The following is a 23,509-nucleotide window of genomic DNA, read 5'->3' as shown; positions in this document are numbered from 1 at the left end:
TTGTTTTTTTTTTCGAATTCTTTGTGGATCGCTGTATTCTGAGGGAAATATGTGTTTCTAATATGGTCATACATTTGGCAGGAGGTTAGGAAGTGCAGCTCAGTTTCCACCTCATTTTGTGGGCAGTGTGCACATAGCCTGTCTTCTCTTGAGAGCCAGGTCTGCCTACGGCGGCCTTTCTCAATAGCAAGGCTATGCTCACTGAGTCTGTACATAGTCAAAGCTTTCCTTAAGTTTGGGTCAATCACAGTGGTCAGGTATTCTGCCACTGTGTACTCTCTGTTTAGGGCCAAATAGCATTCTAGTTTGCTCTGTTTTTTTGTTTGTTCTTTCCAATGTGTCAAGTAATTCTCTTTTTGTTTTCTCATGATTTGGTTGGGTCTAATTGTGTTGTTGTTGTTGTCCTGGGGCTGTGTGGGGTCTGTTTGTGTTTGTGAACAGAGCCCCAGGACCAGCTTACTTAGGGGACTCTTCTCCAAGTGCATCTCTCTGTAGGTGATGGCTTTGTTATGGAAGGTTTGGGAATCGCTTCCTTTTAAGTGGTTATAGAATTGAACAGCTCTTTTCTGGATTTTGATAATTAGCGGGTATTGGCCTAATTCTGCTCTGCATGCATTATTTGGTGTTTTACGTTGTATACAGTGGATATTTTTGCAGAATTCTGCATGCAGAGTCTCAATTTGGTGTTTGTCCCATTTTGTGAATTCTTGGTTGGTGAGCGGACCCCAGACCTCACAACCATAAAGGGCAATGGGTTCTATAACTGATTCAAGTATTTTTAGCCAGATCCTAATTGGTATGTCAAATTTTATGTTCCTTTTGATGGCATAGAAGGCCCTTCTTGCCTTGTCTCTCAGATCGTTCACAGCTTTGTGGAAGTTACCTGTGGCGCTGATGTTTAGGCCGAGGTATGTATAGTTTTTTGTGTGCTCTAGGGCAACGGTGTCTAGATGGAATTTGTATTTGTGGTCCTGGCAACTGGACCTTTTTTGGAACACCATTATTTTTGTCTTACTGAGATTTACTGTCAGGGCCCAGGTCTGACAGAATCTGTGCGCAAGATCTAGGTGCTGCTGTAGGCCCTCCTTGGTTGGTGACAGAAGCACCAGATCATCAGCAAACAGAAGACATTTGACTTCAGATTCTAGTAGGGTGAGGCCGGGTGCTGCAGACTGTTCTAGGGCTTAAACTGCATCCCTGTCTCACCCCACGGCCCTGTGGAAAGAAATGTGTGTGTTTTTGGCCAATTTTAACCGCACACTTATTGTTTGTGCACATGGATTTTATAATGTCGTATGTTTTTCCCCCAACCCCACTTTCCATCAATTTGTATAGCAGACCCTAATGCCAAATGCAGACCCTAATGCATGAGAAGACTTTTCCTTTGTTTTTGTTTGTTTGTTTGTCAATTAGGGTGTGCAGGGTGAATACGTGGTCTGTCGTACGGTAATTTGGTAAAAAGCCAATTTGACATTTGCTCAGTACATTGTTTTCACTGAGGAAATGAACTAGTCTGCTGTTAATGATAATGCAGAGGATTTCCCCAAGGTTGCTGTTGACGCATATCCCACGGTAGTTATTGGGGTCAAATTTGTCTCCACTTTTGTGGATTGGGGTGATCAGTCCTTGGTTCCAAATATTGGGGAGGGTCAGTATAGGGGGATGAGAAGAGGCAAAAGAGGAAGGCCCTCAAAATTGTCAAAGACTCCAGCCACCCTAGTCTCTCTCTCTCTCTCTCTCTCTCTCTCTCTCTCTCTCTCTCTTTCTCTCTCTCTTTTTCTCTCTCTTTCACACACTCTCTCTCTCTCTCTCTCTCTCTCTCTCTCTCTCTCTCTCTCTCTCTCTCTCTCTCCCTCTCTCTCTCTCTCTTTCTCTCTCTCTTTTTCTCTCTCTTTCACACACTCTCTCTCTTTCTCTCTCTTTCTCTTTCTCTCTCTTTCTCTCTCTCTTTCTCTTTCTCTCTCTCTCTCTCTCTCTCTCTCTCTCTCTCTCTCTCTCTCTCTCTCTCTCTCTCTCTCTCTCTCTCTCTCTCTCTCTCTCTCTCTCTCTCTCTCTCTCTCTCTCTCTCTCTCTCCTCTCTCTCTCTCTCTCTCTCTCTCTGTGCTCAGATGTTTTCTCCTCTATCCCTCACTGTGTATGTCAGTCCTTATTGAACACTCTCATTGTCTCTCTCCGTGCCTTCTGATTTTGCAAAATGGACGTCAAAAACAAAATGGACAAATGTCCACCTAAAATGGACACTAAAGTTTTGAACTAAAGTTTTGAACTTGAACTTCATTACTGTATTCCTCCTATCCAGATGCTGATCACAGCTAGTCAGATCCAGTGGACCGCTGACGTCACCAAGTCTCTGATCACCGGCAAGGAGAGGGCCGACAAGTCTGCCCTCAAGTCCTTAAAGAAGAAACAGGTTAGAGAGGGAGAGCGAAGGGTAGCACTCTGTTAACAATAACTCATTATGAGTGGTGAAACTCTGCTGCTCAAAGTAGACTCCAATAGTATGAGTGATGAGGAAGTGCTATAGAGTAGGTCCTGTTAACCAGGGACCGTATGCACAACTACACTAGCGCCTGTTTGACTCTGTAACCTTTGACCCTTTGTCCCTGCCCGTCAGGTGTCCATGCTGCACCGTTACTCTGACGCCATCCGGGGGAACCTGTCTAAGATCCTGCGCCTGAAGATTGTTGCGCTGGTCACCGTGGAGGTGCACGACCGGGACGTCATCGACAAGCTGGCTAAGACGGGCTGTAACGACGTCAACGCCTTTGACTGGCTCTGCCAGCTCCGCCTCTACTGGGAGAAGGTACGGAGAGGGGGAGGAAAGGAAGAGGGGAGGAGAGGGGGAGATTAGGAGGAGGTGAGGAGATGGAGGTGGGAGGAGGAGGGGAGGAAGAGGTGAGGAGAGGAAGAGAGGAGGAAGTGAGGAGATGGGGAGGAGGGGGGAGGATGAGGAGAGGAAGAGAGGAGAGGAGAAGGAGAGGAGGAAGTAAGGAGAGGGGAGGTGAGGAGGGGGGAGGAGGTGAGGAGAGGAGAGGAGGAGGTGAGGAAAGGAGAGGGGAAGGTGAGGAGGAGGTCAGTAAAGGGGGATGAGAAGAGGCAAAAGAGGAAGGCCCTCAAAATTGTCAAGGACTCCAGCCACCCTAGTCATAGACTGTTCTCTCTGCTACCGCACGGCAAGCGGTACCAGAGTGCCAAGTCTAGGTCCAAAAGACTTCTCAAAAGCTTCTACCCCCAAGACATAATCATGGCTACCCGGACTATTTACACTGCCCCCCACCCCCACCCCCCACCCCATCTTTTTACGCTGCTGCTACTCTGTTAATTATTTATGCATAGTCACTTTAACTCTACCCACATGTACATATTACTTCAACTACTTCAACTAGCCGGTGCCCCATCACATTGACTCCCTACTGTTATTTTATTTTACTTCTGCTCTTTTTTTTCTCAACACTTTTGTTGTTGGTTTTATTTTACTTTTTCATAAAAAATAAATGCACTGTTGGTTAAGGGCTGTAAGTAAGCATTTCACTGTAATGTCTACACCTGTTGTATTCGGCGCATGTGGCCAATACAATTTGATTTGATTTGATTTGAGAAGAGGAGTAAGGGGCCTTCGTCTAGCTCTGCCAGCTCTGCCTCTACTGGGAGAAGGTACGGAGGGGGAGGAAAGGAAGAGGTGAGGAGAGGGGGAGGTCAGGAGGAGGTGAGGAAAAGGTACGGAGAGGGATGAGAGGAGGTAGAATAGAAAGCAGGGAGAGGAATGAAAGTGAAGAGAGAGATCAAATTTGATCCTAAACTTTTTTTCTCTGTTCATAGGAAGTGGATGACTGTATCATCAGGCAGACCAACACACACTTCCAGTACAGCTATGAGTACCTGGGTAACTCTGGACGACTGGTCATCACCCCACTCACTGACAGGTAAACACTAGCATCAACCCAGGACCTCACAGTAAAGAGACAGTGGCCACATCTCAGAGTTCACACTAGCTATTCCCTATATAGGTGGTTTTCAAGCCTCTCCTCGGGGACACCCAGACGTTTCACAATTTTGTTGCAGCCTTGAACTATCTCACATGATTTCCCCCAATTAATCTAATCAAATTTGATTTGTCACATGCGCTGAATACAACAGGTGTAGACCTGTTTACTTACAAGCCCTTAACCAACAATGCAGAGTTTGTTTTTAAAGTAAGTAAGAAAATATTTGCTAAAAAAAAATATAAAAATATAATACATAAGGGCTTGATGACTAGTGGACAAGTTTAATCAGGTGTGCTAGCTCTGGAAGGGTTCAAATACATGAAACGGCTGGGGTTTATATTGTAGTGCACTATTTTTCAGTTGTCTCTGCCATTACCAGCACCTTGAAGAAGCTGCTATGCACAACGCTTTTCCTTCTTTTCCCCCCATCTCTCTCCCTCTCTCATCTTCCAGGTGTTACATGACCCTGACCACAGCCCTCCACCTCCACCGGGGGGGCTCTCCTAAAGGTCCAGCAGGGACAGGGAAGACTGAGACGGTCAAGGACCTGGGCAAGGCTATGGGCATGTATGTCATCGTGGTCAACTGCTCTGATGGGATGGACTTCAAGTCCATGGGACGTATGTACTCTGGACTGGCTCAGGTAATGTGAAGAAACAGATACACTGTTATGTTATTAGGATGGTTTACCAGAGCTTAGTCCTGGACTAAGAATCATGTCAATTTTAGGTGCTTCTTAGTGCAGAACTAAGCTTAATCTGTGTCTGGGAAACCAGCCTGTGTAGTTCATCTTAGGTATTGCATATCCATTGAAAGTCTTGAATGGGTAATGCACCCATTACAACAACACAATTTACATATCAGGTAACACATAGATATAAATAGCACTGTTGAAAATAATGCCCAGCTAAAATCATATGTGTGTGTCTATCTGTGTGTATCTCCAGACGGGTGCGTGGGGCTGTTTTGATGAGTTTAACCGTATCAACATTGAGGTGTTGTCAGTGGTGGCTCAGCAGATCCTGTCCATCCTGTCTGCTCTGTCTGCTGGAGCAACCAGGTTCATCTTTGAAGGACGAGAGATCCGCCTGGTCTGGTCCTGTGGTATCTTCATTACCATGAACCCTGGTACAGTCATTTCACATATCTGTGTATAAATGGAACTATAGTATTGAGACATTTCTCAATGATATCCATTCAGGATTTACATTTTAGTCATTTAGAAGACGGTCTAATCCAGAGCGATTTACAGTTAGTGCGTTCATCTTAAGAAAACTAGATGGGACAACCACATATCACAGTCATAGTAAGTACATTTTTCCTCAATAAAGTAGCAATCAGCAAAGTCAGAACTAGGAAGGGGGGAAAGAGTAAAGTGTGAGTGTTAGTTCACTAAATCCTTTTAAGAAATGTATTTAGGCTTACTTCAAGTTAGAATCATGCTCATGTTTCTAAAACGGATTTTGTGTTTGTGTGTGTGATAGAGAGAAGGGGAAAGAGAGGGGGAGAAAGAGTGAAAGGGGAGACAGAGAGAGGGGGATAGATTGAGAGAGAGAGAGAGAGAGATCATATGGTAATAAGTGTGTTCTCTCCATCCCCAGGCTATGCTGGTCGTACAGAACTACCTGACAACTTGAAGTCCATGTTCAGGCCCATCTCCATGGTGGTACCTGACTCCACCCTCATTGCTGAGATCACCCTGTTCGGAGAGGGATTCAACAACTGCAAGGTAATAAAGTGCAGAGGGAGGGAGGGAGGGAGGGAGGGAGGGAGGGAGGGAGGGAGGGAGGGAGGGAGGGAGGGAGGGAGGGAGGGACAGAGCAGAGACCTTTATGTTCAAGGTAATAATACTACATAAATGATAGGGAAAAGGGGTTTTCTTGACCAAACAATGTCAGACCTTAATGTTGCTTCTGACTGCCTGAAGAGTGTTTCCTGACCATAGGGACTAGAGTTTTTCCTGCTTAGCTCACAGAAAGCCCTGGAAAAACTCCGGCCCTAACTATGATACTACAAGATAGTACTGTAATATCTACTATTTCACTGTAAGGAAAAACCTACTTGCCCACTGTGTCTGTTAACTAAATGAACAAGATATTCATATTCCATATAAGATTGTGAGTTTAATGAATTACACTGGCGGTAGGTATATATTTAAAACTGTTCACTCGTAATGCGTGGTGGTTTCTAAAGAATATCTTGTAGAATTATCACTGGCGCGTTAATGAAATATAGATGTTTCTTTTATGTTGAGAGCGAAGCAATCATCAGATGAGATTGAGTTCCCATGGCATTGAAGGATAGAAATAGATGCATATCATCAAATCAATCTGGTGGATATTACATTTACTGTCTCCGCTACGCTGCGTCTCACACATCTGATGTTACAGGATATGGATTTTACACTACATGATGATGACACAGACATGAATAAGGAACGAACGCACCAGTGTTTCTGCTGCATTCATTTAGCTGTGGCGCTGTGCCACGGGAAAATACATTTTATTTCTACTAGGGCTGTTGAAACTATTAAAACAATCGATGAATCCCATTTTTTGAAATTGTTCAAATTTGACCCTAAATAAAGATGTTTCTTTTTTTTTTTTTAACATCACATTGGGTTGTAGGTATAACATATTTTGATTATAGGGGAATAAATCACAAAATAAACTGTATTCTAAGACAATAACAACAGATCAGCCAGGTCAGAGTTCATGTAAAATATCATACAGCTATTAGATCTAGCCGAGGCTACTGATCCATGTTCTTCAACATGGACTAGTCACAAGCTGCTACTAGTAGAATTGGGATCATTTGTGACCCACCACCTGGATTCGGTGGTTGGACTTTTTGACATTGGATAAAAGTAGAGACTCAAAGCTAGAAAATGGTACACTATACAGTATATACAAAAGTATGTGGACACCCCTTCAAATGAGTGGATTTGTCTATTTCAGTCACACCCGTTGCTGGCAGGTGTATAAAATCGAGCACACAGCCATGCAATCTCCATAGACAAATATTGGCAGTAGAATGGCCTTACCGAAGAGCTCAGTGACTTTCAACGTGGCACCGTCATAGGATGCCACCTTAGTCAAATATTTGCCCTGCTAGAGCTGCCCCGGTCAACTGTAAGTGCTGTTATTGTGAAGTGGAAACGTCTAGGAGCAACAGCGGCTCAGCCGTGAAGTGGTAGGCCACACAAGCTCACAGAATGGGACCGCAGAGTGCTGTAGCGTGTAAAAATCATCTGTCCTTGGTTGCAACACTCACTACCGAGTTCCAAACTGCCTCTGGAAGCAACGTCAGCACAATAACTGTTCGTCAGGAGCTTCATGAAATGGGTTTCCATGGCCGAGCAGCCGCACACAAGCCTAAGATAACCATGCGCAATGCCAAGCGTCTGCTGCAGTGGTGTAAAGCTCTCTGCCATTGGACTCTGGAGCAGTGGAAACGCGTTCTCTGGAGTGATGAATCATGCGTCACCATCTGGTAGTCCGATGGACTAATCTTGGTTTGGCGGATGCCAGGAGAACGCTACCTGCCTGAATGCATATTGCCAACTGTAACGTTTGGTGGAGGAGGAAAAATGGTCTGGGGCTGTTTTTCATGGTTCAGGCTAGGCCCTTTAGTTCCAGTGAAGGGAAATCTTAACACTACATCATACAATGACATTCCAGACGATTCTGTGCTTCCAACTTTGTGGCAACAGTTTGGGGAAGGCCCTTTCCTGTTTCAGCATGACAATGCCCCCGTGCACAAAGCGAGTTCCATACAGAAATGGTTTGTCGAGAGCGGTGTGGAAGAACTTGACTGGCCTGCACAGAGCCCTGACCTCAACCCCATCAAACACCTTTGGGATGAATTGGAACGCCGACCGCGAGCCAGGCCTAATCGCCTATCATCAGTGCCCGACCTCACTAATGCTCTTGTGGCAGAATGGAAGCAAGTCCCCGCAGCAATGTTCCAACATCTAGTGGAAAGCATTCCCAGAAGAGTGGAGGCTGTTATAGCAGCAAAAGGGGGACCAACTCCATATTAATGCCCATGATTTTGGAATGAGATGTTCGACGAGCAGGTGTCCACATACTTTTGGTAATGTAGCCTATATCATACACTGCAGTTGAGGAACAATGGGAAAGTAATTTTGCTTTGAAAGTTGATAAACTTGTAACCCCACTTTTGAGAAAATGGCCCTTATAAGTTTAGTACACCTACTGGAAAACGCTTCTTTATCTACACCCATTCAGCATCGTTCACACCCTCGTAAGCCTTTGCCCCACCCATCTCTTTAAGGATTCACATGTGAGGCCATGTGCTAAACAGAGTGAATAAGGTAGGGTAATAAACAACCAAAGATTTCAAGACTAAAAGTGGTGAAAGTAGTAGCAAAAAGTAGTAGAAAAAAAATACTTTATCTAGTCCTTGACCTATATCCTAATCTGAATTCGGTGCAGGTCATGCGGTTCTTCACATTATCGTCTCTGGTAAACACACACTATATCAAATAAAATCTAAGTTTATTTGTCACATGCACAGGATACAAAATGTGTAAACGGTACAGTGAAATGGTTACTTGCATAGTGGAGTCTTTTGTTTAGACATGTAGGTAGCTAGCTAGCTAAACAATTAATCATAATCCCAACTCATACTACCATAAACTATGCATGAATCTGCAGGTAGCTAAAGCTAACCAAATAGGTTCAATGTTAGCTAGCTAGCTAACATTAGGCTATAACTAGCAATGCAAATAGATTTCTGAGATACAAATAAAATTACTACACAGATCATTCACGTAACGTTAGCTAGCGAGCCAGCCAGGTAACGTTAGCTAGCTAGCTAACAGTACGCTTTAACTTGCAATGAAAACGACTTTCTGACAAAATAAGACATTTATAATATCTGAAAATGGAGCTAGACTGGTATACATGATGAACGCTTCTCCCTCTCTGTCATGGATGCCATGGTTGCCCTTAGTTTGAAGATGTAATCCGTAGACAGGTGTTTTATACAACAGCCTTCTATGTTCTCTTTTCGACTCCTCAGCATTTGCATAATCTCTTTGCTTCCACCGGGCATTCCACTGATTTTAAAACATGGTCAACTTCTTCCGTGACAACAACACTGTTGATCGCCATTTCTTCCCCATCACTGTCATCAGAAGCCTCTACAATGTCTGGTTCAATGAAAATGTTTTTACCTAAATCAGGGATTTCCTAATCGACTGATTCATTTGAGAGTCAGCATGGCACGATCGTCCTCCAAAAAGTAGTCCATCACAACTTTTTCCCATTATCTTTGTCGATAGCGCTAAATTCAGGGCAACAATGTTGAGAGCAGTAGCAACACTTTTGCAGTTCTTCATGATATCTTTCAAAAATTATTATTATTATTATTATATTATATTATTATTATTATTATTATTATATTATTAAAAAAGCTGCGGTAGAAAGGATTATCTACACATACTGAGCAGCTCATGTTATAGACAGAAGCATGTTACATGGCAGACCAATCCGAACTCATCTCTCGGCATGTCCAGCCCATCCATTATCTCAGCCAATCATGGCTAGCGGGAAAGTTCCTGTATTTTTCTGTGGCTAATCCAACTAGGCTCGTAATTTAACAACTTTATTCGTGTTTACAGATGGCATAAGCTGGTCCTTATAGCACTTCATCTGTCCGCCTGCAGACTGCCAGCCAAGATGTAGCTGGCCATACAGGATCTTCCGTGGCAAACGTTCCTGAGACATTCTAATGACGTGGCCAAGCCAGCGCAGTTGGTGTTGGGTAACCATGGCCTCCATACTCTTGCAGTTGGTCTTAGCAAGTATTTCTGTATGGGGCACACGGTCGCACCAGGTGATTCCCAGGATGCGCTGCAGGCATCTTATGTGGAATCGCTCGAGCTGCTTGTTGTGGTGACTGTAATTGACCCAGGCTTTACAGATGTAAAGCAGTGTGGTGATGCAGACGGCTTGATAGACGGCGACTGGGGTGTGAAGGTGGAGATCCCTGTTTTGTAAGACTCTGGGTCTGAGTTTCCCGAAGTCAGCTGATGCTTGCTTGATCCTGTTTTGAATTTTGAGGTCGATGCTGCAGTTTTCCGAGAGGATGCTGCCCAGGTATTTGAAGGACAGGACTATTGCCAGTGATTTGTGCTCAAATGGTGAAGACAGGCATGGTGGGTGGAGGGCTGGATCTCCATTGGAAGACCACCTCTGTCTTGGTGGTGTTGATAGACAGTCCCATCCTGCTATAGACCCTCACAGCCGCTACAAGGATGGACTGAAGGTCACAAAAGCACAGTTATCAGCAGACTGCAGCTCAAGAACCCATTCTGTCAAAACCTTGGTGGTTTCTTGGAGCCTCCTGATGTTGAATAGGTTTCCATCCAGCCTGAAGTCCACCGCAACCCTGCTGCTGTCATCAAGCTCCTTGTGGAGAAGCTGGGTGACACATAGGAGGAAGATGTTAAAGAGTACAGGTGCCAGCACACACCCCTGCCTCACACCGATGCTTACTCCAAAGGGCACTGACTCCTGCCCTCCTATGGCCACCCGAGCCATCATCCCATCATGGAACTGGTAAAAGATGTTGACAAATTTGTCTGAATGGTGTCTGAACAGCCACATTTGAGTAGAATGCCCCATAGTAGTTCCCTGCTCACAGTGTCGAAGGCCTTGGAGAGGTCGACAAAGGCCATGAAAAGGTCCTGATGTTGTTCACAGCACTTCTCCTGGAGTTGCCGTGCCGTGGATATCATGTCGCCCGTACTCCTGTTCTTTCTGAAGCCACATTGTGACTCTGAAGCCGCATTGTCACCCTTGTTCTTATACAGTGAGGGAAAAAAGTATTTGATCCCCTGCTGATTTTGTACGTTTGCCCACTGACAAAGAAATGATCAGTCTATAATTTTAATGGTAGGTTTATTTGAACAGTGAGAGACAGAATAACAAAACAAAAATCCAGAAAAATGCATGTCAAAAATGTTATAAATTGATTTGCATTTTAATGAGGGGAAATAAGTATTCGACCCCCTCTCAATCAGAAAGATTGCTGGCTCCCAGGTGTCTTTTATACAGGTAACGAGCTGAGATTAGGAGCACACTCTTAAAGGGAGTGCTCCTAATCTCAGCTTGTTACCTGTATATAAGACACCTGTCCACAGAAGCAATCAATCAATCAGATTCCAAACTCTCCACCATGGCCAAGACCAAAGAGCTCTCCAAGGATGTCAGGGACAAGATTGTAGACCTACACAAGGCTGGAATGGGCTACAAGACCATCGCCAAGCAGCTTGGTGAGAAGGTGACAACAGTTGGTGCGATTATTCGCAAATGGAAGAAACACAAATGCACTGTCAATTTCCCTCGGCCTGGGGCTCCATGCAAGATCTCACTTCGTGGAGTTGCAATGATCATGAGAACGGTGAGGAATCAGCCCAGAACTACACGGGAGGATCTTGTCAATGATCTCAAGGCAGCTGGGACCATAGTCACCAAGAAAACAATTGGTAACACACTACGCCGTGAAGGACTGAAATCCTGCAGCGCCCGCAAGGTCCCCCTGCTCAAGAAAGCATATATACAGGCCCGTCTGAAGTTTGCCAATGAACATCTGAATGATTCAGAGGAGAACTGGGTGAAAGTGTTGTGGTCAGAGGAGACCAAAATGGAGCTCTTTGGCATCAACTCAACTCGCCGTGTTTGGAGGAGGAGGAATGCTGCCCATGACCCCAAGAACACCATCCCCACCATCAAACATGGAGGTGGAAACATTTTGGGGGTGTTTTTTGGGGGTGTTTTTCTGCTAAGGGGACAGCACAACTTCACCGCACCAAAGGAACGATGGACGGGGCCATGTACCGTCAAATCTTGGGTGAGAACCTCCTTCCCTCAGCCAGGGCATTGAAAATGGGTCGTGGATGGGTATTCCAGCATGACAATGACCCAAAACACACGGCCAAGGCAACAAAAGAGTGGCTCAAGAAGAAGCACATTAAGGTCCTGGAGTGGCCTAGCCAGTCTCCAGACCTTAATCCCATAGAAAATCTGTGGAGGGAGCTGAAGGTTCGAGTTGCCCAACGTCAGCCTCGAAACCTTAATTACTTGGAGAAGATCTGCAAAGAGGAGTGGGACAAAATCCCTCCTGAGATGTGTGCAAACCTGGTGGCCAACTACAAGAAACGTCTGACCTCTGTGATTGCCAACAAGGGTTTTTCCACCAAGTACTAAGCCATGTTTTGCAGAGGGGTCAAATACTTATTTCCCTCATTAAAATGCAAATCAATTTATAACATTTTTTACATGTGTTTTTCTGGATTATTTTGTTGTTATTCTGTCTCTCACTGTTCAAATAAACCTACCATTAAAATGATAGACTGATCATTTCTTTGTCAGTGGGCAAACGTAAAAAATCAGCAGGGGATCAAATACTGTTTTCCCTCACTGTAGATGGTGACAATGTTTGCATCTCGCCACTGTTGGCGGTCCCAAACCTCCGTGATGTACTGGTGGAGCGTTCTGGTGCAGAAGTAACCTCCCTTCTTAAGTAGCTCTACACACACACACACACACACACACAAACACAAACACACACACACAGACACAGACACAGACACAGACACACACACGCATACACACACACTTACAGGAATGAACAATAGCACACACACACACACACATTGCCTCGTGCTCTGAGATGAGAGTCAGTGGGGTTTGGAGTGCGGCCAGGATGTTATGGGATTATCTACATTGGGACTCCTATTGGATCTGATGGAGGCATGGAATAATGGCACACACAGACACACAGACACACACACACACACAGACACACACACACACACACACACACACAGACACACACACACACATACACAGATCACTGGGACCAGAGCCGGAGCAGGATTAACGCTGACTCACAGGGGGGTTGTGTTTGTGTGTGTGTGTGTGTGCTCGCTTCCACAGCGTGTGTTTAACAAGATTCTAATTCACTTCTGCACCAGAGCACCCTCCAAGTCCCTCCTGCGCTACAATACCAACCTATGACACACCCCTGAGGCTTCAATTCCAACACACACACACACTCCAAAATGTCACTAAACTTACCGATGACACCCTTTGTTAACCCCCTAGAGTTGATGTCTGCGCCCCCGCACATTTTCTATTAGCATAATAATAAAACAATAGCCATAAAAATCCATCCGTTTAAGCTAGAGATATCTCAATCCACTGCATACGCAGATGTCGCACTTCCGCATCTGCGGTGAAAGGTGACAGAGCTAGAGCGGGATTTGTCAGACCATGAGACATCCCGAAAATCGGTCTTCTCACAAAATCACCTGTAGCGTCCGAACGATTTGGCCTACAAACTATTATGACCCCTCGAAGGTCATAATAGTTGGTGTTCTCCGTTTTGCTCTACGATCGTCTTGGGACTCGTCTGAAGTCGGTACAGCCGATCTGCCAACTTCTGTCTCTAGCATTTTTCACGTTTTTGAAACTTCAAGGGGTCTTAAAATGCAAAATCAAATAGCTAAATGATCCTTCCTATGACCTTCTTAAAATAATTCCATATAGCTTAGTAGAACCCCCCACCCTCCCCCGGCTTAGACGGGGCTTAGACTGTTATGGGTTAACCTTTATCAAACTTCTCAAACACCCTCCCCATCCATCCACACATAAGCACATACACACACACACAAACACACACACACAACAAACAGCAGTGGTGTGTGGTCTCCTGTGGGGAACAGTAATTAGCTGCCAGAGAGAGAATAAGGGGTGTTAACTGAACACCACAAATAACAGCATATTAACAAGAGGTGGGAAAGAGACCAGATCACAACACAACCACTCTCGCCCTGGCACAGAGGAAGGGAGGAAGGGAGGGAGGTAGAGATGGAGAGAGAGACGAAGGGAGGGTGAGAAGGTGGAGGAAAGGGAAATATGGAGGGAGGAAAGAAGAGAGGGAGAGGCTGTTCACGCCTGCTTTAAACCACTAACACCCCAATGCCAGCTGAACCCAGGCCAACATACACACACCTCAGGTCCCCTTGCCACACTGACACACACACACCCTCTCACTGCATGTGTGTCAAAGAGATATTGTCCCTGTCTCTGATGGGGTGCTGCCATCACCATCACCATCAGAGCCAAGCAGAAATAACCCCTATCTGGTGGCATGGGGCTTTTTGGCCTAGGTGTTTGGCCTACTTTGGTCTGCTTTGGCCTGGTTTGAGAGTGCGGAGCGTATTCTGTGAGCTGGAACAGACAGGAAAGAAGATTTGCTTCCCGTGAGCCCATCGTCTGCTCTGCCTAGCATGACAACGCTGTGTGTGTGTGTGTGTGTGTGTGTGCCTGTTCGTGAGCATGTGCGTTTGTGTGTGTGTGTATTTGTGTGCCTGTGTGCATGAGTGATTGTGTGTCACTGAAGCGCATGAAGGGAGAAGTGATGAGAACAAGCTGACATGGTAACCCAGGAGCCCTCCATACTCTCTTACACACACACACACACACACACACACACACACACACACACACACACACACACAGATGGCAAGTGGTGCTCCACAGCCTCCCCTGCTGAGATAGAAGACTGGAGGACAGGAGGGGTGGAGAAAGACGGAGGGGTGATCATGTGACGGACGCTCCACACACACAACACACACACACACAGCCTGCTTGCCAAGAGGGGATCATGACAGCCAGTGTCTGTCAAGCTGTCTGTTGTAGGGCAGAGCCGCCACAGAGCGTGTTTTCTAGTCTGTCTGTCTCTCCCTAGCTGGCAGGCCAGCTAACAGACAGACAGACAGACAGACATGTACAGTGGGGAGAACAAGTATTTGATACACTGCCGATTTTGCAGGTTTTCCTACTTACAAAGCATGTAGAGGTCTGTAATATTTATCATAGGTACACTTCAACTGTGAGAGACGGAATCTAAAACAAAAATCCAGAAAATCACATTGTATGATTTTTAAGTAATTAATTTGCATTTTATTGAATGACATAAGTATTTGATACATCAGAAAAGCAGAACTTAATATTTGGTACAGAAACCTGTGTTTGCAATTACAGAGATCATACGTTTCCTGTAGTTCTTGACCAGGTTTGCACACACTGCAGCAGGGATTTTGGCCCAATCCTCCATACAGACCTTCTCCAGATCCTTCAGGTTTCGGGGCTGTCGCTGGGCAATACAGACTTTCAGCTCCCTCCGAAGATTTTCTATTGGGTTCAGGTCTGGAGACTGGCTAGGCCACTCCAGGACCTTGAGATGCTTCTTACGGAGCCACTCCTTAGTTGCCCTGGCTGTGTGTTTCGGGTCGTTGTCATGCTGGAAGACCCAGCCACGACCCATCTTCAATGCTCTTACTGAGGGAAGGAGGTTGTTGGCCAAGATCTCGCGATACATGGCCCCATCCATCCTCCCCTCAATACGGTGCAGTCGTCCTGTCCTCTTTGCAGAAAAGCATCCCCAAAGAATGATGCTTCACGGTTGGGATGGTGTTCTTGGGGTTGTACTCATCCTTCTTCTTCCTCCAAACACGGCGAGTGGAGTTTAGACCTAAAAAGCTCTATTTTTGTCTCATCAGACCACATGACCTTCTCCCATTCCTCCTCTGGATCATCCAGATGGTCAGTGGCAAACTTCAGACGGGCCTGGACATGCGCTGGCTTGAGCAGGGGGACCTTGCGTGCGCTGCAGGATTTTAATCCATAACGGCGTAGTGTGTTACTAATGGTTTTCTTTGAGACTGTGGTCCCAGCTCTCTTCAGGTCATTGACCAGGTCCTGCCGTTTAGTTCTGGGCTGATCCCTCACCTTCCTCATGATCATTGATGCTCCACGAGGTGATATCTTGCATGGAGCACCAGACCGAGGGTGATTGACCGTCATCTTGAACTTCTTCCATTTTCGAATAATTGCGCCAACAGTTGTTGCCTTCTCACCAAGCTGCTTGCCTATTGTCCTGTAGCCCATCCCAGCCTTGTGCAGGTCTACAATTTTATCCCTGATGTCCTTACACAGCTCTCGGGTCTTGGCCATTGTGGAGAGGTTGGAGTCTGTTTGATTGAGTGTGTGGACAATTCTCTTTTATACAGGTAACGAGTTCAAACAGGTGCAGTTAATACAGGTAATGAGTGGAGAACAGGAGGGCTTCTTAAAGAAAAACTAACAGGTCTGTGAGAGCCGGAATTCTTACTGGTTGGTAGGTGATCAAATACTTATGTCATGCAATAAAATGCAAATTAATTATTTAAAAATCATACAATGTGATTTTCTGGATTTTTGTTTTAGATTCCGTCTCTCACAGTTGAAGTGTACCTATGATAAAAATTATAGACCTCTACATGCTTTGTAAGTAGGAAAACCTGCAAAATCGGCAGTGTATCAAATACTTGTTCTCCCCACTGTATGTATGACACGCTTCACATGACCAGGTTATATTATGATACAACACCGCTAGCTAGGTGACTTCATATACTGAACAAAAATATAAATGCAACATGTAAAGTGTTGGTCCCATGTTTCATGAGCTGAAATAAATGATCCCAGAAATGTTCCATACGCACATAGCTTATTTCTCTCAGATTTTGTGCACAAATTTGTTTACATTCCTTTAGTGAGCATTTCTCCTTTGCCAAGATAATCCATCCACCTGACAGGTGTGGCATATCAAGAAGCTGATTAAACAGCATGATCATTACACAGGTGCACCTTGTGCTGGGGACAATAAAAGGCCACTCTAAAATGTGCAGTTTTGTCACACAACAAAATGCCACAGATGTCTCAAGTTTTGAGGGAGGAATGTCCACCAGAGCTGTTGCCAGATAATCTAATGTTCATTTCTCTACCATAAGCCGCCTCCAAAGTCGTTTTAGAGATTTTGGCAGTACGTCCAACCAGCCTCACAACCACAGACCATGTGTATGGTGTCGTGTGGACGAGCGGTTTGCTGATGTCAACGTTGTGAACAGAGTGACCCATGGTGGCGGTGGGTTATGGTATGGGCAGGCATAAGCTACGGACAACGAACACAATTGCATTTTATCGATGGCAATGTGAATGCACAAAAATACCGTGACGAAGTCCTAAGGCCCATTGTGAGGCCCATTTTATTTAACGGTTCTGTGACCAACAGATGCATACAGTGGGGGAAAAAAGGATTTAGTCAGCCACCAATTGTGCAAGTTCTCCCACTTAAAAAGATGAGAGAGGCCTGTAATTTTCATCATAGGTACACGTCAACTATGACAGACAAAATGAGATAAAAAAAATAAAAAATTTAATGAATTTATTTGCAAATTATGGTGGAAAATAAGTATTTGGTCAATACCAAAAGTTTCTCAATACTTTGTTATATACCCTTTGTTGGCAATGACACAGGTCAAACGTTTTCTGTAAGTCTTCACAAGGTTTTCACACACTGTTGCTGGTATTTTGGCCCATTCCTCCATGCAGATCTCCTCTAGAGCAGTGATGTTTTGGGGCTGTCGCTGGGCAACACGGACTTTCAACTCCCTCCAAAGATATTCTATGGGGTTGAGATTTGGAGACTGGCTAGGCCACTCCAGGACCTTGAAATGCTTCTTACGAAGCCACTCCTTCGTTGCCCGGGCGGTGTGTTTGGGATCATTGTCATGCTGAAAGACCCAGCCACGTTTCATCTTCAAGGCCCTTGCTGATGGAAGGAGGTTTTCACTCAAAATCTCACGATACATGGCCCCATTCATTCTTTCCTTTACACGGATCAGTCGTCCTGGTCCCTTTGCAGAAAAACAGCCCCAAAGCATGATGTTTCCACCCCCATGCTTCACAGTAGGTATGGTGTTCTTTGGATGCAACTCAGCATTCTTTGTCCTCCAAACACGACGAGTTGAGTTTTTACCAAAAAGTTATATTTTGGTTTCATCTGACCAAATGACATTCTCCCAATCCTCTTCTGGATCATCCAAATGCACTCTAGCAAACTTCAGACGGGCCTGGACATGTACTGGCTTAAGCAGGGGGACACGTCTGGCACTGCAGGATTTGAGTCCCTGGCGGCGTAGTGTGTTACTGATGGTAGGCTTTTTTACTCTGGTCCCAGCTCTCTGCAGGTCATTCACTAGGTCCCCCCGTGTGGTTCTGGGATTTTTGCTCACCGTTCTTGTGATCATTTTGTCCCCACGGGGTGAGATCTTGCGTGGAGCCCCAGATCGAGGGAGATTATCAGTGGTCTTGTATGTCTTCCATTTCCTAATAATTGCTCCCACAGTTGATTTCTTCAAACCAAGCTGCTTACCTATTGCAGATTCAGTCTTCCCAGCCTGGTGCAGGTCTACAATTTTGTTTCTGGTGTCCTTTGACAGCTCTTTGGTCTTGGCCATAGTGGAGTTTGGAGTGTGACTGTTTGAGGTTGTGGACAGGTGTCTTTTATACTGATAACAAGTTCAAACAGGTGCCATTAATACAGGTAACGAGTGGAGGACAGAGGAGCCACTTAAAGAAGAAGTTACAGGTCTGTGAGAGCCAGAAATCTTGCTTGTTTGTAGGTGACCAAATACTTATTTTCCACCATAATTTGCAAATAAATTCATTAAAAATCCTACAATGTGATTTTCTGGATTTTTTTTTCTCAATTTGTCTGTCATAGTTGACGTGTACCTATGATGAAAATTACAGGTCTCTCTCATCTTTTTAAGTGGGAGAACTTGCACAATTGGTGGCTGACTAAATACTTTTTTCCCCCACTGTATCTGTATTCCCAGTCATGTGAAATCCATAGATTAGGGCCTAATGAATTTAGTTCAATTGACTGATTTCCTCATATGAACTGTAACTCAGTAAAATCTTTGAAATTGTTGCATGTTGCATTTATATTTTTGTTCCGTATAAATGAGACACCTGTTCTTCACGCTACCCTCTAGGGTCATTAAGTAGTGATGGGTTGATGTGGTTATGACGTGTTACTGACTCAGTTTCTCTCTCTCTCTCTCTCTCTCTCTCTATCTCTCTATCTCTCTATCTCTATCTCTCTCTCTCTCTCTCTCTCTCTCTCTCTCTCTCTCTCTCTCTCTCTCTCTCTCTCTCTCTCTCTCTCTCTCTCTCTCTCTGTATCTCTCTCTCTCTCTCTCTCTCTCTCTCTCTCTCTCTCTCTCTCTCTCTCTCTCTCCCCCCCCCGCCTCCCTCTCCAGCTCCTGGCTAAGAAGGTGTTCACCCTGTACTCTCTGGCAGTGCAGCAGCTGTCCAAACAGGACCACTATGACTTTGGCCTGCGTGCCCTGACCTCACTGCTCCGCTACGCTGGCAAGAAGAGACGTGTCTGCCCCGACGTGGCGGACGAGGAGGTACAGTGACACTACTCACTTGAACTGACCAGGGTATACAGTAACAGCACTGCAATTGACCTCAGAGTACTACACAGCTATACTTACGCTCACGTTCCAGGATTGGGTTCAATTACATTCCATTTGAGTCAATTTCTAGAGAGAGAAATATATTAATTCCAAGAGACAGAGCGGTAGGCAGACAGACAGACAGACAGACAGACAGACAGACAGACAGACAGACAGACAGACAGACAGACAGACAGACAGACAGACAGACAGACAGACAGACAGACAGACAGACAGACAGAAATACGTCAGAAAGAAAGAAATTCCCCTTTGAATAAATTGGCCAATGGCTCTTTTCAATTAATCTCCTGAATAGACTGAATTGACCTGTAATTAAATCCATCTGACCTCAGTGTGTGTGTGTGTGTTTGTGTGTGTGGGTTTGTATGTGTTTGTGAGTGTGTGTGTGTGTGTGTGTGTGTGTGTGTGTGTGTGTGTGTGTGTGTGTGTGTTTGCGTGCTCTCTCAGAGTGTGGGAGCAGAGAGCTGCAGAGAGACAGAGAATGCAGATGAGAGTTTTGACACCATAAAAATATGTGCCTGACACCCCAAAGGGAACCTGGCACTGTGATAAAACATTTATCAAAGAGGACAAAAACTTGAAAAGGATTCATCTTTTACCTGATAGCGAGCTTCAGTCGTTCTTCTGTGCTTTTGTATAAATTCACAGTTCCTCGCATTTGTTAAGTTTCTGTTGATGTTGTAAAAGTTAAAAGTGAATGTAAAAGTTAAATCGGTGGTGATTGAACGAGAACATTGTGTACAGTTGTATTTAAAGTAAACTCATGTTAAAGACAGAAAACTATACCTCGCTGTGGCTCAAACAGGATGTGATGTCACCCCCAACCTCTTACCCCTGATCAGATCCTGCTGATGTCTATGAAAGACATGAACATCGCCAAGCTGGCCTCAGTCGACCTGCCGCTGTTCAACGGCATCATCCAGGACCTCTTCCCCGCGGTGGAGACCCCTACCATCGACTACGGAAAGGTACCACACATACACACCACACACACACACACACACCTCCCCGCAATGGAAATCCCCACCATTAGGGAAAAATAAAGTGGCTTCCCAGTTTCCCAGTTGAGCTGAAAATGATTATAGTCAATGGAGCCTGTCAAAGCAGATAATCCATTAACTAGAGGACGAGGGTCGGAGAAGCCTCACATTCTAATGAATGAGTCTCTGAGAACTAAAAGTTATCCGCTTCAGGTCACGGACACTCACTGTGCTTTTGTCTGATGATGGGACCAACAGACACGTCAGCGGTCTGATGAACTCATGGTGGGACTGAGAAGCTGAGGAGAGGGGAACGAAACACTTCTGGAGAGAGGACTGTAGCTATCACTCCATCCACCCATCCTTCCATCTCTCTACTCCCCCCTCCCCTCTCTCTCTCTCTTTCTCTCTCCCTCTCTCTTTCCACACGACTGCCGTCTCTAAAATGTGCCATCTGTTTTTACACTACCGAGACGTGAGTGAGCCAAGATGAAAAATGCCGCATCACATCTGCATAAATAATTCATTGTGTTGAGCTGCTCCACTCTGCATCGGCTCTGCATGTTGTGGAGGGAGAGAGAGAGAGAGCTAGGAGGATATTTATTCATTAAGCTGTTTATTTGGCCTGCTTATAAACGGTCTCTCCCAGTCCCACTGGTACAAGTGCAGTAATAGGGAGGGGGGGGGGATACTCTATAGGGGTTACATTGTTGCATTGTAACTACACTGAATGCTTGCATTGGTCAGCATAGGCCAGATGTATAAATCAGACCCTCTGACTGCTCTGTACCAGATGCCCCCAGGGCAGACCTGGCCTCAGCAAGTAGCCCTTAATACTGTTTCACTAACTCCGTCCATCCGTCCCTCTGTATCGGCTTCACTCACTCTATCTCTCCATCCATCCCTTCCTCTCCTCCCCCTCTCCCCGAAGCTGAGAGAGACGATGGAGGCGGAGCTGCGTCAGGCCTGTCTCCAGGTGACCCCCTTCACCGTGACCAAGGTCATCCAGCTGTACGAGACCAAGAACTCCAGACACTCCACCATGATCGTGGGCAAGACGGGCAGCGGCAAGACGGTCACCTGGAGGACCCTGCAGAGCACCCTGACAACGATGCACCGCAAGGGAGAGCCCGGGTTCAACCTGGTCCGGGTACGTCTGTCTGTCTAACTGTCTGTTCCCTCTGTTTGTCTGTCAGACCACCCTGCACCGCAAAGAGGAGCCCAGGTTCAACCTGGTCCGGCACGTCTGTCTCTCTTGTCCCTCTCTCTTTCTGTGTGTCTGTCTGGTCCCTCTCTCTGGTCCGTCTGTCTGTCTCTCTGGTCCGTCTGTCTGGTCCCTCTCTCTGGTCCGTCGGTCCGTCTGTCTGGTCCCTCTCTCTGGTCCGTCGGTCTGTCTGTCTGGTCCTCTGTTGGCTTTCTGACTCTGGCCCTGCACCAAGACTACAATACAGTGCAATAGGGTCCATTTCTCTATCTACCTGTTTGTCTATTTGTATTTGCCTCTATGTATACACTGCAATAGGCCCAATGTTCTGTCTGTCTGTCTGTCTTTTGACTTCTCTGACCCTACATCAGGAGCACCGTAACGTCTATATTAGGCCCATCTCTCTCAGTCTGTATGTATGTTTTTCCCACTCCGTCAAACCATTCCACATCTCCTGTTCCCATTTCACATCAAGCATCTCTCCCAGAGGAGCCCTTCCAACAAATGATCCATTATAGAAGCCATTATCACACCCTCAGTATTACTGCTGTAGAATATCTCACACCTATCAGCACGCTCCGTAAACATCATATACATTTCCTCCCCACCTCCCACCATCCCCACGTCTCATTGGTCTATTGGCCCATCCTGCGCTAGGCACTAAGCCCCTCTCTCTCTCTACTCAGCCTGGCTTCCCATGGGTCCCCTGGGCTCCCAGACGGCCTATCCTGTCTAATTGAGTGTATCTCATGATCTTCAGAGGGTAGAGTAATCATTTTAAGGGCGTTCTGAAAGAGAGGGAGTTAGAGAGGGAGTAGGAGAGGCAGACGGGTGGGTAGATGTGTTCAACGGAGCCGATGGGCTGAGTGGAGAGACGGATTAAGTCACCAAACCGAATCATCTCTTCGAGTCTGAGAGGAGAGAAAGAGGAGAGGAGAGGAAGGAAATTCTCCTTCCCCTCCTCCACCTCCTCCCCCTCCTCCTCCTCCTCCTCGTCCTCATCTTCTCACAGGATGTTGGGCGTACTTTGCACGTCTGCTCTCCTGCTCTCTCTGTCCAACTATTTTAGTTGGTTTCTTTTACTCTCTCTCTATCTCTCTCTCCCTCTCCCTCTCCCTCTCCCTCTCCCTCTCCCTCTCCCTCTCCCTCTCCCTCTCTCCCTCTCCCTCTCCCTCTCCATCTCTCTCTCTCTCTCTCTCCCTCTCTCTGTGTCCCTGTCTGTCTCATTAGTATGACAGTAGCATGCGTTTATCCGGCGTCATTACAACGCTCTGTTGTGCCCTGAGCTCAGAGACAATCCAGTCACTCAAAGATATACTTCACTGCAGAAGAGTACCCTCACCACCCATATTAAAGACTCTCTGCAGCTCTCTGCTCCCACACTCAGAGAGACACACACCACACACACACACTGTCGTTGACTAACGCTTGGCTGGGAAACACACACAGGGGCGCCTCGCCGCTCAATGCAAGAAGAGGCAGAGAGTTAGTTCACAGCTGGCGTTAATTGCCACAGCTTACCGTTGGCTTTCTAGTCACAATATGTTTTCTAGCAGTGCGTTTAAGGGAGCTAGCGCTAGCTGCTGTTGGCATGGGGCTACATGGGGCTGGGGCTGGTGTTGCTCTCTGAAGCTCTCTGCCGCTCTCTACCTCTTTGTTGCAAGTTGTTTTCTCTGCCATGCTCTCTCTCTCTGTCTCTCTAGCCCCTTCATCCCTCCTTCATCACCCTCCCACCCTCCTTCCCTCCACACGTGGCTCCTCCAGATGTGGTTAAAAATAGGCCAACAGAGGGAGGGATGGAGAGATTGAGGAGGGGTGTGTGTTGTGTTTCCAAGTTCCCTTTTTTAATGATGTTCCTGGAGTCTTGTTTTACGTTTTATTTTTGTTGCTTTCATGTGTGTGCAGGATGTGTGCTTCTAAATGTGCTTTAGTT

At 45.9% G+C, this 23,509-nt stretch overlaps 1 protein-coding gene across 1 annotated transcript in view; it reads left to right on the top strand.

Moving 5' to 3' along the window:
- The window catches only part of dnah2 (dynein, axonemal, heavy chain 2), a gene marked incomplete at its 5' end in the record, with an annotated part of 216,531 nt that overhangs the window by 126,213 nt on the left and 66,809 nt on the right, over positions 1 to 23,509 (top strand). Inside the window, 9 exons of the mRNA XM_084165815.1 lie at positions 2,300 to 2,410; positions 2,615 to 2,803; positions 3,820 to 3,923; positions 4,440 to 4,629; positions 4,934 to 5,114; positions 5,588 to 5,715; positions 19,171 to 19,323; positions 20,235 to 20,360; positions 21,304 to 21,522. Of these exons, the coding sequence (XP_084021941.1) occupies positions 2,300 to 2,410; positions 2,615 to 2,803; positions 3,820 to 3,923; positions 4,440 to 4,629; positions 4,934 to 5,114; positions 5,588 to 5,715; positions 19,171 to 19,323; positions 20,235 to 20,360; positions 21,304 to 21,522 (1,401 nt within the window). The remainder of the gene's footprint in view (positions 1 to 2,299; positions 2,411 to 2,614; positions 2,804 to 3,819; positions 3,924 to 4,439; positions 4,630 to 4,933; positions 5,115 to 5,587; positions 5,716 to 19,170; positions 19,324 to 20,234; positions 20,361 to 21,303; positions 21,523 to 23,509) is intronic.

The sequence above is a fragment of the Coregonus lavaretus genome, assembly GCF_964263955.1.
Source record: "Coregonus lavaretus genome assembly, chromosome: 7".
Lineage (NCBI taxonomy): Eukaryota > Metazoa > Chordata > Actinopteri > Salmoniformes > Salmonidae > Coregonus > Coregonus lavaretus.
The sequence above is the reverse complement of the archived record's forward strand: the minus strand, read 5'-3'. Positions and strand labels throughout refer to the sequence as shown.